The sequence below is a fragment of the Sorex fumeus genome, unplaced genomic scaffold, assembly GCF_029834395.1.
Source record: "Sorex fumeus unplaced genomic scaffold, SorFum_2.1 ptg000054l, whole genome shotgun sequence".
In the NCBI taxonomy this organism is placed as follows: Eukaryota; Metazoa; Chordata; class Mammalia; order Eulipotyphla; family Soricidae; genus Sorex; species Sorex fumeus.
In genome coordinates, this window is record NW_026606111.1 from 29,348,681 (window position 1) to 29,361,424 (window position 12,744).

A 12,744-nucleotide genomic window follows, 5' to 3' on the forward strand; every position below is an offset into this window, starting at 1 on the left:
AAGAATTTCTGCTCTTACTGTCTATGAAAATAGCCAAAGAAATGCAAATACAAGACTACCACTAATGATGAGAGCACAATTTGGTAAATCTCTTGGAAGATAATTTGGAAATAAGATAAAAACTTTACATGGACAAATCTAAATACTGACCTAACAATTTTATTCTTGAAAAGATATTCTGTAGAAATACTCATTATTGCAGTAAAAGTATATACATAAGGATGTTTACTGGCAATATTTTCAGTCTTTCATACATTATTGAAGCTTGGAACTCCTCCTAAAGAACTTTTGGAAGACTGGTTAAACACACTACATGGAATATGTAAGGTAACATATAATGAAATATTCTCTAACCTTATTTTTTAAAAAATGAGCTAGGTCTATACACTCCAATATGAAGCAATTACCATAATTAAACTGATAATGTAACCAGTGAATACAGTATGACATTAAGCATATGAGTTGTTTCGCACATGCATAGAAAATTTCTGTAAAGAGACAAAACCCAGAAATGTTTCTGTCTCTCGGGAGTCTGAGATGGGAGACAAGTTTATTTGTCTCATTGCAAGTCATTTTGTCCTGATCCATTTTTTTTTACCATGTACATAAATACTGTATTCACTCATTACTAAATTTTCAAATTTTTTATAGCAGAAACTCGTTGCACATGTCTAAGGCACAAACACTATTAAAATAACCACCACCTTCCATGTCTACTACGATGTAAATCTATTATTTTTGATTTAATTGTTTTTTCATTTTGGGCTTTCCAAGCTGTGCTCAGGAGACCTGGGGCTATACCAGGGGGTGCTAGGCTTTTATTTTTATTTCATTTATTTTGGATTTGAGTCACACCCAGCTGTGCTTAGGAGCTACTCCTAGAAGTACTTAAGGAACCCCGTGACGCTGCAGCTGAATCCAGGCCTCCTGTATGTAAAGCATGTGCTAAGCCCACTGTGCTCTCAATTTGTCCTCCATTCCACATTTAGGTTTTTTTAAAAAAAATAAAGCGAAAATTAAAAAAAAAATAAGGTGGGGGGGGGGAAAACACTTTACTTTTAAATGTATATGATTCAGTACTATATGATATTTTTAAAACAATAGGATTGTATTAGTTTGGTAAATAAAAATATATAATATTACTTCCTAAACACAAACAAAACTAAATTTTAAACACAGAGTTTAACTGGAAACAGATAATCACAAGGAAGGAATATGAATACAAAAGACAAATTCAGATCAAAAGTGTACCTAGGAGACAACAGGTGAAAGAAAAACAAAAATTACAAACTATCTCTTCTGCACTGAGTATATAGGTGTGGAACAGAGAGTTTTCTGTAATGGGATTCAGGAAAAGTGATACGGACACAGGACACAATTTCCTAGAAAAAGAAAAACATAGAGAGTAAATTTTTAAAAAAATCCTCCTACTTCACCACCAGGTGGCAGTTTGGAATATGCCTGGATATAAAAGAAAAGCTTGTGTTTGAAAGAAATCTTTGGGGATTCTAGGATTCATGATTTTAAAATGAGGTTTCATAAAAACAAACAAGAAAAATCTGTGACAATATAAGCAGTAAACAAAGTAATAATATAAAAAGAAAATCATATTTTTCAATTAAAAGAATAATCTAACAGTCTTTTTGTTAAAATTTATCAAACTCAGTATTTTTTAACAAAATATATTCTCTAATTTTGGATCTGGGACTAATATAAATTTCTGAGTTAAATTATCTGGATTTCAGGGATCAGGGCATTACCAAACTGAGAAAGTACCTAAATGAATGCTGTTATATAAAAAAAGTGCACAAATAAAAATAAGAAAGTCCAGTCTGATTCTAAAAAGTATAGACTGACTTCCTTCCTTCCTTCCTTCCTTCCTTCCTTCCTTCCTTCCTTCCTTCCTTCCTTCCTCCCTCCCTCCCTCCCTCCCTCCCTCCTTTCCTTCCTTTCCTTCCTTCCTTCCCTTCCTTCCCTTCCTTCCCTTCCTTCCCTCCCTCCCTTCCTTCGCTTTTGGGTTGTGCCCGGCATTGCATAGGGGTTACTTATGGCTCATGCACTCAGAAATTACTCCTTGTGATGGGAATCTAACCTGAGTCGGCCGTGTGCAAGGCAAACGCCCTACCTGCTGTGCTATTGCTCCAGCCCCTAGAGTATATTTCTTAGTTCAAATTTCAGGCAAACAATAAACATTTTGTTTGAGCTCATCCAATCCTCAGAATATTAAGACAACTGACTTGAAGCAAAAGAAAATGAATTCTCTGTTCTTACAGCAAAACTATATAAACTAACATTGACCAACAGAAATAGAGTTAAAGTCAACATACAGAATTTGAAACTTCTAGCAGATGAGATGGGATTATAGCTCAAAAGGCTGAGCGCATGCTTTGCAAGCAAAAGGCCTGGGTTTGATTCGGCACCGCCTGGTCTCAAGTGAGCACTGCTAGGAATGGTTACAACCCCTGAGCACTGCTCAATGGAGTCCCAAACATGTATTAAAAAAAAACACCTAATTTTTTTTTTTAGTAGTCACATTTTAAAAAAAGCAAAACTAATTTTTTAAATATTTCATTTAGGGGTCAGAGAGATGGGCTGGAACATACACTTTGCTTGTGGGATTACCAGGATGAATTACCAGCATGATCTTCGCCCAAACAGGAATAACCCAAAAGCAAAACTAAAAAAAATTTTTATTTTCTTTTTGGGTCACACCCAGTGATGCTCAGGGGTTACTCCTGGCTCTGCACTCAGGAATTATTCCTGGCAGTGCTTGGGGGACCATATGGGATGCCGGGAATCAAACCCAGGTCAATGGCATGAAAGGCAAATTCCCTACCCACTGTACTATCACTTTGGCCCCCAAACTAAAATTTTAAAATTTAATCCAATCTATTAAAAATATCACCTCCAATATATGATATAAAATTCACTGATGCTCTATTTTTCTATAAATTTCAAATGTGCATTTTTACATATACTGCCTATACTCTATGTAGGCACTGAATTTTTTAAAGGGAAACACTTGATTAGTATTCAGTTTATAAAATTTATAGCTAAAAAAGTAGTTTTATACAACCAAGATGTACCATTAAAAACTTTCTAATAAGTGAGTCATGTTCAGTTTTAATCAAATATTAAATAAAAAAATTAAAGTTCAGTTCCTAAATTGGTATGGAATATTCAGCAGTAGTACCACTTCTAGGCATTTACCTAAAGGATCTGAAAATAACAATTCCAAAAGATGTTTGCACTCTTTTGTTCATTATTCACATTAGATAAAACATGGAATCAATCTAAATGCCCATCAACAAATGACTGAATAAAGAACCTATGGTATATACACTCAATGGTATACTAAAACATCCAAAAAAAAGATGAAATCATGCTTTTGGACATTATATATGAAACTTGAGGATACTATGCTATAGGAAATAAGGGAAAAATGACAACTGCCAGATGGCTTCATTGATATGCAAAATACAAATAACTAAAGCAAACAAAAGGGAAAAAACCAACAAAATTAATTCTTTGATTAGTAAAATCTTCAGAGGTTACCAGGTAAAAGGTGGTATGGATAGAAGAATCTTTTTGGTGGCTGGACTAATAGCAAAACTTTAGTGGTGAGTGCATTTAGTCTTGTACACATGTAGAGGTGTAAAGCTGTATTCTTTAAAGTCTACAGTACTATTAACTAGTGATAAATTTTTAAAAATGTAGTCCCTAGATATATGCCAAATTATAGGTCTTCTCAATAGCCATGCTTCTAGTGGCTTGGGCTCAGGATGTATCTCAGTAGTAGAGCACTTGACTTTTATGTGTAAAGGCCCTGTAACTCTTGGCATGGCAAATTAAATACATTCTCTCTCCTGTCCCTCTAGTTTCCACTTTATTTATGCCAGTCACATATGTGCTCTCAGTTGTCATTTCTTTTATACAGAATAAATTTGTAAAGAAAAAGTCACACATATTTTCTATTCCATCTTGTGACTTATGTACATTATTTCTTAATGTTTTTATTTTTATTTTGGGGTCACACCCTTAAGTTTGAAGTGGTGGTGGGAGGTTGTCATTGGATGACAACTGGGGTTCCTAACTGTAAAGCAGCAAGTTTGGCAGTTCTGAGCTATCTCTACAGTCCTCTGAAGAACATTCTATAAAATGACTTCCTAGTCCCTTACATGAGGTGACAGAGTCTGTGATACAGAGGTTGAGAAGGTTATATAGGGATTATGAAACAAACTGTACTAGGCACTAATCCAATGAGCCAACCAAATAGAATATACAAATAAAAAAAATCACATTTCAGAGGTGAGAATATTCTAATATAATCTAAAAATAACATGGATTTCCTAAGAGTTAAAAAAATATATATATATAAAGTTTAGCTTCTACACACTGGATTTCTCTCTTTACTGGGGAAGAGGGAGGGGCTTTGGAGCATACCTGACAATTCTCAGGGATTACTCCTGGATCTGTGCTCAGGAATTACCCCTGGCAGTTCTCTGGGGACCATATGAGATGTCAGGGATGGAACTGAGTGTGCAATGCAAACACCCTACTCACTGTGCTATTGCTCAAGTCCCCCAAAACTGGATTTCAATGATAAGACTTGTAAAAGCTGTGAAACCACCAAGCAGTCTCAATAAATAATGGCTGCTTTAAAAGTTTCTCTATTCTAAATAAACATTCAAAGTAGTAATAGCACTGTAGCACTGTTCTCCCGTTGTTCATCAATTTGCTCGAGCGGGCCCAGTAACGTCTTCATTGTGAGACTTGTTACTGTGTTTGGCATATCGAATACATCATGGGTAGCTTGCCAGGCTTTGCCCTGTGAGTGAGATACTCTCAGTAGCTTGCTGACTCGAGAGGGGTGGAGGATTCAAACCTGGTCAGCCAGGTCAGCCGCATTCAAGGCAAATGCCCTTCCTGCTGTGCTATAGCTTGAGCCAAAATAACAAAATGGATATTAACAGATATAGAATTCTACTATTTCTCAAATAATAATTTACTTTTACTTGTTCAATAGAATAAAAGCATGAGTTAAACAGTATATGGGTTCTCAGTGTTGCAATTTTACCTCATGTAAAGCTTTTGCTTCCTGTAAGTTCTGTATGCTGACTTTGAAACCATAGGTATTGTTTAAGGATGGTCCATCAATCTGAGAAGTTTCTTTCTTTGGGGAATTTACTGATGCAAACGGATTCTATTGGGAAAAAAAGACACATAGCCAGAAAAAGATAAATGGACAATCACATTCTTTCTTTTGATTTATTTCTACTAACTTGCTTTTTATGTGTTCTATATTAACACACAAATCCAGTATCATCATTTTAAAGAAATAATCATTACTTTATTAATTTTCTTTTAATACTAGTAAAAACACTAGTAAGATAGCATAACTTGATATATGTATCTGAAATAATCTGCAAGCAAACCATCCATCAATCTTTGAGCTTTTCGGTCTCAAATACTAAAGTTGACTTCTGTACGATATAGGCACTTATTTCTTAGAAGTATGACAAGTAATAAATATACTGCAACTATTTTGGTAAACTTTATAAAGGATTTGAAATTTTGTATTTGTATTTTACATAACCCAAATGTCTGAAAGGTGAGTTAAAACAACCTTTTAGGGCTTTTAAAAAATAGTATTTACTGAAACTTTTTTCATGCTTAATTTATCATTTTTCTCAGAGTGTGTATTTATGTCCACATATGTTGGGATTTATTTTTAATATAAAGCTTATAGAAAATAATACTGTTTTATAAATAAGTTTTAAAAAGCATTTATAATCTCAAAATGTAAACATTAAAAGTTAATGATAGAGAAGTAGCTGATATGGAAGTGATTTCTATAGATTTCCAAAGATATCTCAATACATATACTTTCTATCATAACATATTGTACATATTTTAAATGTTATAGTATTTTAGTATTTGATTAAGTTGCTGGTTTTTCAGTTTTAGTTTTAAGTAACATAGATCTTTTTGCTCCTTAGTAAAATAAACTGAAAAAAAAAAAAAGAATGTTATATTGAGAAAAAAGTAATAAACCAAGAAAAAGGATATATTTTTGGTGGGATCAAAAATCACTTACTTGAGCTCTGCTGTCATTGGATTGTTCTGATTTTGCCAGTAATCAGTTAATGTATTTGTATCCTCATAATCCACATTTGGCTATCATATTCACTTTCTCTGTAATATTTGTATTTACATATAAGAATCTTTTGGATCCCAACAACAAAAAAAACTAAAAAAAAATTAGGCAATTTCTTGTTGTTGCAAAGATATGTAAACAAAATGATGCAAAAATATAATAAAAATTTTAAATTGACAAGTTATCAATTATCTAACTGAAATCTAAGTATAAGAATGGATCTTCCACAATTCTTTAAGTATGTTTGGTATAGTTACCTTGGCTTGTGTTAAGAGTACTCTTCTAAGCCTGTTGTTACTACTTCCTTTCTTATGACACAGTTTCTGGGTTTTTGGTTCTGTAGAAAGAAATTTCATAATTTTTTTCAAATTTCAACATATACACTGAAATTACCTGCTTCTGGTTTAAAAATTTGTTGTTCCAAACTCCACTTATTAATACTATCCTATAAGTTCCTCCCAAACAATTCGTAATTTAAGAAGCAAATTCAAGTCTCTGATCCCGAACAAAATGACTTAAAAAATTTCTGGCTACTTGGCCTTCAGGGTCACACCTTGCAGTGCTCTAGGTACCTGCTGTACAGGGGATTGAACCCGAAGCACTCATGCATGCAGTGCATGTGATCTAGTTCTTTGTGGATATCCCTGACCAAAATTTCCTATTTTGTTTTTAAATATGAAAGTTCTAATTAAATAAATTTCATCATTGGGCACCTCTAGTGATTCTAGGCCAAGAGGGCTGGTGGTTTGATGAAGATGAGATTGCAGGCCCAATGTACCAAGGGACTATCTGTGTAATGGGGACTATCTGTGGTGCTTGGGGACTCTAGGGTTGAGTCTGCAATGCTAAGGGGACAATGTGGTACTGGGGATTGAATCAGGGTTAACATATGCAAGGCATTTGTTTTAATTCCTGTACTATCTTTCTAGTCCAATGAGGAAATGTAATTGGAATTTTTATTGAGTCAGAAAGATCAGGAATACATCTCTGAGCTGAAATCTGAAGAGAGTAGTAATTCACTAGAGATTTCCCCCAATTATTGAGCAAAAAGAACTAGAAATTGTTATGGTTATTTAATAAAAACGCTAGATTGACTGCCAGAGTTGGAGATGATACTGGCTTTGCTTACTGGCAGAAGTAGAATGTTAAGTATAACTGAGGAAATTATAAAGTAAGAGGACTTGGTGAGTAGGTATGCATTATTGGGAAAAAAAACCAAATATGTTTCTTTTTGTGTAACTCAATGACACATAGAGGGTGGTTTCTGTGTAACTCAGTGACAGACAGGGACATTGAAATAAGAAAAACCTAGAGTTCCAGATGAATTTCTTTGTGTGAGTATGTATGTGTATAAGTATTTTGGTTTTTGGTGAATACAGTAAGATCTTGACTGTGTTTTACACAGCTAAACCTGCAGTTTGTTTTCTTTTTTTTTTTTTAGCATTTAAATAAAATTGCCAATGACTCAGCTGAATGTAATGTTTCAGTGTTCACAAGAGTCCTGAATCAGAAAAATATATTTATGAATTATTAGAATTATATGGACAGGAATTAAGAACATTTAAGGAGAAATCAGAGAGCAGAGGCTTAAAATTAAGGCTTAATAAAATCCAACATTAAGATAATAATTAAGAATAGTGAGAACTGTTTTCAAAGCAAAACAATTAGAAACTGAGGGATGGGGATAAAGTCAAGCACAGAATTAGTTCCAAATAGGATGGTCAATAGACTAGTCGCAGCTTAAAGGTCATTTGAGAGGAAGACTGAAAATGCTACAGAGTTTTAGCTAGTTATTAAAAAATGTTTAAAGAGTCACACTTATAGAATGCTGTGGGTAGACGAATTTGGAGTGGATTTAGAAATGAGTAGGAAACAAGAAATGGGATTGTTAAATTAGAAAAACCCATTAATCTCGTTTTTGAAGGGGAAGAAAAACAGAAGTTGGCAGATATAAAGATCAAGGTTTTGGGTTTTGTTTCTATTTTATCATTTATTTTTTGGAGAATCTTCCAATTGGTGCTCAGGAGGTCTTGGGGAACCTTTGAGAGTTTCCTGGTCAACCAGCCAACAGTTCAATCTGAGGGCCTAAGGATGTGGTGTTACTTAAACCCTGAAGTGCCAGGCTCTACTCAGGCAACCCTGGTAGTGCTTGGGGTCCCCTTCAGGGCTGTATATGGTAATGTCTGGGGGCCTCCAAGGCTGCATTTAGCTATGCTTGGGATACCACTGATGCTGAGGATCTAAATGGGGTTTGTCCACATGGAAAGTATATGCCTAACCCTCTAAACTCTCTCTCTGGACCCTTCTTTCTATTTTAAAGCCTAGGAGAGACCTGGTGATATATAAAACCCAAAATCAAGTTAAGAAAGTAAAGTTTCTGAAAGAGCTTCTACATGTCCTCCAGAAGACAAGAACAAAATGGAGGGACTGGAGATTAAATTTAGGGATAGAACATTTGCCTCACACATATGAGGCCCTGGATTTAATCCTTGGTACTATGAAGGGTGGGGGTGAAGGGTTGAGATGTGAGGGTGGTGGTAGATAGAAGCAGACAGATTTCACAACAGGAAACCGAAAGTTTCTATGTGATGATATCTTCCAAACACATGAAAAAATAACAATCTCTCAATGGCTGAGCTAACATTTCTTTAAATTCTCTGATTTTATTAAAGTCTAATGTTTTCATAATTAATGTTTGAAGGACAATTATGAATTCTTTCTGTTATTTGTAAACTTACCTGTTGATAAAGAGCTAAGAGAAGTTGCTTCAGGATGCCTTTCGACAAATTTTCTCTGTATAATTGGGGTACTATGAAGGCAAAGAGATTCACATATCCCAGTTCTCCTGATATTAATTGGCGAAACCATGACAGATTCCCGAGGCTCACTACAGGGGCTTTTCTGAATACCATCTTTTACTGACTTCAAGTTCTCAACTGTCAGGGTATGTAGTCCCTCCACTGGTGAAGACAGTCTTTCATTCTCATTTAATGCTTTGGAATTTGGGGATGTTGCTTGTTGCCAAGGGGTAATTACTGGTGAATCAGGTGAACTATAACTAACATAATAGTTATCATGATTAGCTTCATCTTTCTCAGGATTATTTGCAGAAGCAACAGGTGGGAGCATTTGATTTTCACTTGCAGTTCGAGTGGATCCTGTCCACACTTGTAAAGCAATCTGAGAATTATCAACAACTTCCTTGGTTTCGGCTGTAGTAGGGAGTACAAGTGGAATTGTATCCATTTTTGGAGGCACTATAGGTTTGTCATCTGGATTAAGTGAAGAACTGAAGCTCTCAGCAGATTTTACAACTTCAGTTGGCTCAATTTTAGACAGTTTCTTGGAACGTTCATATTCTTCTTTGGCTTGAAGCCATAGTTGAACCAGTTGTCGACTTGGGGCACATTTGCAAGGCATAATTACAATTTTTTTATCTTCAACCATTTTGTGGCTATTATTTGGCCCCCTATTGACAACTGCTTGGCCATTGCGAAGAGGTGACCCTGGTCTCTGATTCTGAGTCATTGCTGAGAATGCTGTTTTCCACAGACGAAGTCCTTCTAAGGAAAAGTCTCCCTCAAATTCAGCCAGATCATTTGGAAGTCGAGTTTCTACCATGAGAAGTCTTCCACCAATCTCCCTATAAACAACATATTTTAGAACAACTGTTTTGTCTCAAAAAGAAATTACCAAAAAATATTTAGTTCCTTAACCAAGACAATTAAAAAACTTTTTGAGTCTTAAAAATATAATTTCTTTCTCTTATTTCATACCCATCCACATAAAATTTTTATACAGGTATACTCAGTATGTTTCAATATGCTTTTCTTCAATGTGTGACTATAAAATTAATATCCTTTGGAAAGTATGTGCTTAAACCCCAGAACTCTCTCTCTCTCTCTGGCCCCTTCTTTCTATTTTAAAGTCTAGGAGAGACCTGATGATATATAAAAACTAAAATTAAGTTAAGAAAGTAGGATTTCTGAAAGAGCTTCTGCATGTCTACCATTACCAAAAACGAAGGTACTTTTGGTTATAAGTGCCCCATAAGACTTTTCTTCAGGGAGATGGTAGAAAACTGATAAATTTCCTCTACTTTTGTAAATTTAAGTCAACATTGTTCACTGTTACCACTTATGAGTGAAAATGATGAAAGAATTTATTATCATGGGGATATGGTGCTGCCAGCAGGTCAATCTGTACCTATGAGGCGAGTGCATCAGCAGCCTGATGGAACCGTCAGACTTTCAGATACCCCAAAATTGCTGCTGTGCCTTTGGCCAGACCCCAAATACTTGGGGCAAAGTTCACCAAGAAAGTAAACGGCCAAAATTAGGTATGTGGGAGACATACCCACAAACCACCTCCAGCTCAACTAAATAATTGGAAGCATGACCTCTCTGGTTCCTGATCCATCTGGTTAATGGCCATGATCCCAGACTCAGAAATGAATCTCGAAACCCAAAGGCTTTTGGCAGAAATGCGTCCTGTTCCTGCAGTAGGTTACTGGTGCCGGGCCACTCCATGTGGGAATAGGTTTCGTGCCTTGGCCTGTTCCCCCTGGCGGCCCGGTGACCGCCATCCTCCAGAGGCCACTGGACAGTCAGGTTTGGATGCAGTGACAAGACACGCAGGGCCTCACCAGATGGGGGTGGAACTGGTCCTTCCTCCCCATCCCAATGAGACCCCGAGTTGCCGCCTACAAACGGCCTCTCTGGCTCCTGATCAAGCTGATTAACGGCCATGATCCCAGAGACTCAGAAACAAATCTCGAAACCCAGCAGCTTTTGGCAGAAATGCATCCGGACCACATAAAAGGTGGCCGCCGCCTCAGAGCTTATAGGAAAGCCAGGTATAAGTCAGTGGTGATGGGGCAACTGCAGTCTCATGGGAAGGGGGACGGTACCAGCTTGTCCCTCATGCCCTACCGAGGTCATGAGTTGCCCCCCATGACTGTCTCTATGGCACAGCCATAACACCAGACACACAGAAACCAATCTTGTAATTATCTGGCTCTTTGCAGAAATCCAAAATCATTATATGATTCTCATAACCAGCTATAGAAAACAAAGTATTTCACAATGCCTTTTCAGCAATTCTGATTGTTGGGGGGGGAGGGGAACTCTAAACAATAATGGTGCATCTTTTGTCAAAATAATGAATGTAATCAACGTAAAGAAAAGTTAAGTAGAAATCATCTGCCTCACAGGCATTGGGAGGGGTGGAGGGGGTATAATGGGGTTCTTGGTGGTGAAAAATGAGTACTGGTGAAGGGAAAGATGTTTGATTATTGTATGATCGAGACTTAAACCTGTAAACTTTGTAACTTTTTCCACAGTGATTCAATAAATAAATATAAGAAGAAAATAAATAAATAAAATTATGGGGGAAAAAAAGGTGGAGTTCATGCCCAATCCAATCAGCTAGTCAGTGGCTGAATAAATAGCAGTACTCCTACATTAAAGAAAAAAAGAATTTATTATCAGGGACTATATCTCTGGATACATAAATAGCCTCTTTCTACATTTGGTGTATATCTATATGTCTATAGATATAGATATATATAGTAATGTAGCCAAGTCAATCAGTGCAGAAAGATCTTTCAGTCCTTCAAAATTTCCCCAAACATTAAAGAAAAAAAAATAACACAATTTAGTTAAATCACCTTTACTCAAGGTTTAACATTACTACAAGAATTCAGGAACTGTCAGTGCCCACAGAATGCACAGCTTAATTACTACGAATGTGTAGATGCGGTAAATTATTAATTTAAAACATAGCCTTGGTCTTTGAAAACTCAAGACATTCTCAAGATTTGGGGTGGGTGACCTACCCCAACCTCTCTATACTTCTGAAGTCCGGGCAGCCAGACCCACATCCCACTGTCCCTGCCATGTAAGCTTAAGCTCATCTACTGGCCTTGTTCCAGAGACGCATAATTAAATCTTGAAAGAGATCAACTACCTGCAAAAATTACTTGGATACCTGGTTCTCGCTGAGACCTCCAGGGTGATTTCAGAAGAAGGCAGACCAAGTTCCAGCCCTACCAAAACCCCAGCAGCTACATTCACACCCCAACAATTGCCACCATGCCTCTGGACTGCTCAGTTAAATATTCTGAATTTTCTGGAGTGTGCTGCCTTGACTGCAACTTCAAGCTTTACAATACTAATATCCCAGTAGTAGCACATCAGATTGGATGGGAATGTAAAGTATAAATCAACTAATATTGACAAACACAAATATTAACACAGAGGGCTTAACTAGCAACTACAACTTAGTAAAGCCTCAGACAAGGACTTTATGTCCCAATTATGAGATACAATAATTTTTACAAATTTTCTTTTACTAAAGTATTTTTTGATCATTCCATTAGACTTTTAGTGGCAACAAGCAATATAAAATCAATTACTGTGGGCCTGCTACAGGGGCAGGCTTGAGGGCTTGGAAAAATAGAGACAAGGTGGAGGGAACATGACACTGGTAATGGAATTGGTGTTGAAATACTGAATGCTTGTAACAAATGACCATGAATAACTTTGTAAACCATGGTATATAAAGTGGGTGGTTGTGAGGGCAGGAAC

General features: G+C 36.3%; 1 protein-coding gene across 4 annotated transcripts in view; it reads right to left on the minus strand.

The window, feature by feature from the left end:
- Positions 1-12,744, minus strand: part of REV3L (REV3 like, DNA directed polymerase zeta catalytic subunit) — a 199,786-nt gene that overhangs the window by 67,654 nt on the left and 119,388 nt on the right. For all 4 annotated transcript variants that reach the window (XR_008793971.1, XM_056125466.1, XM_056125465.1 and 1 more), the window contains exons 14-16: positions 8,896-9,800; positions 6,415-6,494; positions 5,078-5,203 (exon numbers count right to left, since the gene is read on the minus strand). Coding sequence is in view for 3 of the 4 variants with exons in the window: in XM_056125466.1 (XP_055981441.1) it covers positions 5,078-5,203; positions 6,415-6,494; positions 8,896-9,800 (1,111 nt within the window). In the remaining variant the exon portion in view is untranslated. The remainder of the gene's footprint in view (positions 1-5,077; positions 5,204-6,414; positions 6,495-8,895; positions 9,801-12,744) is intronic.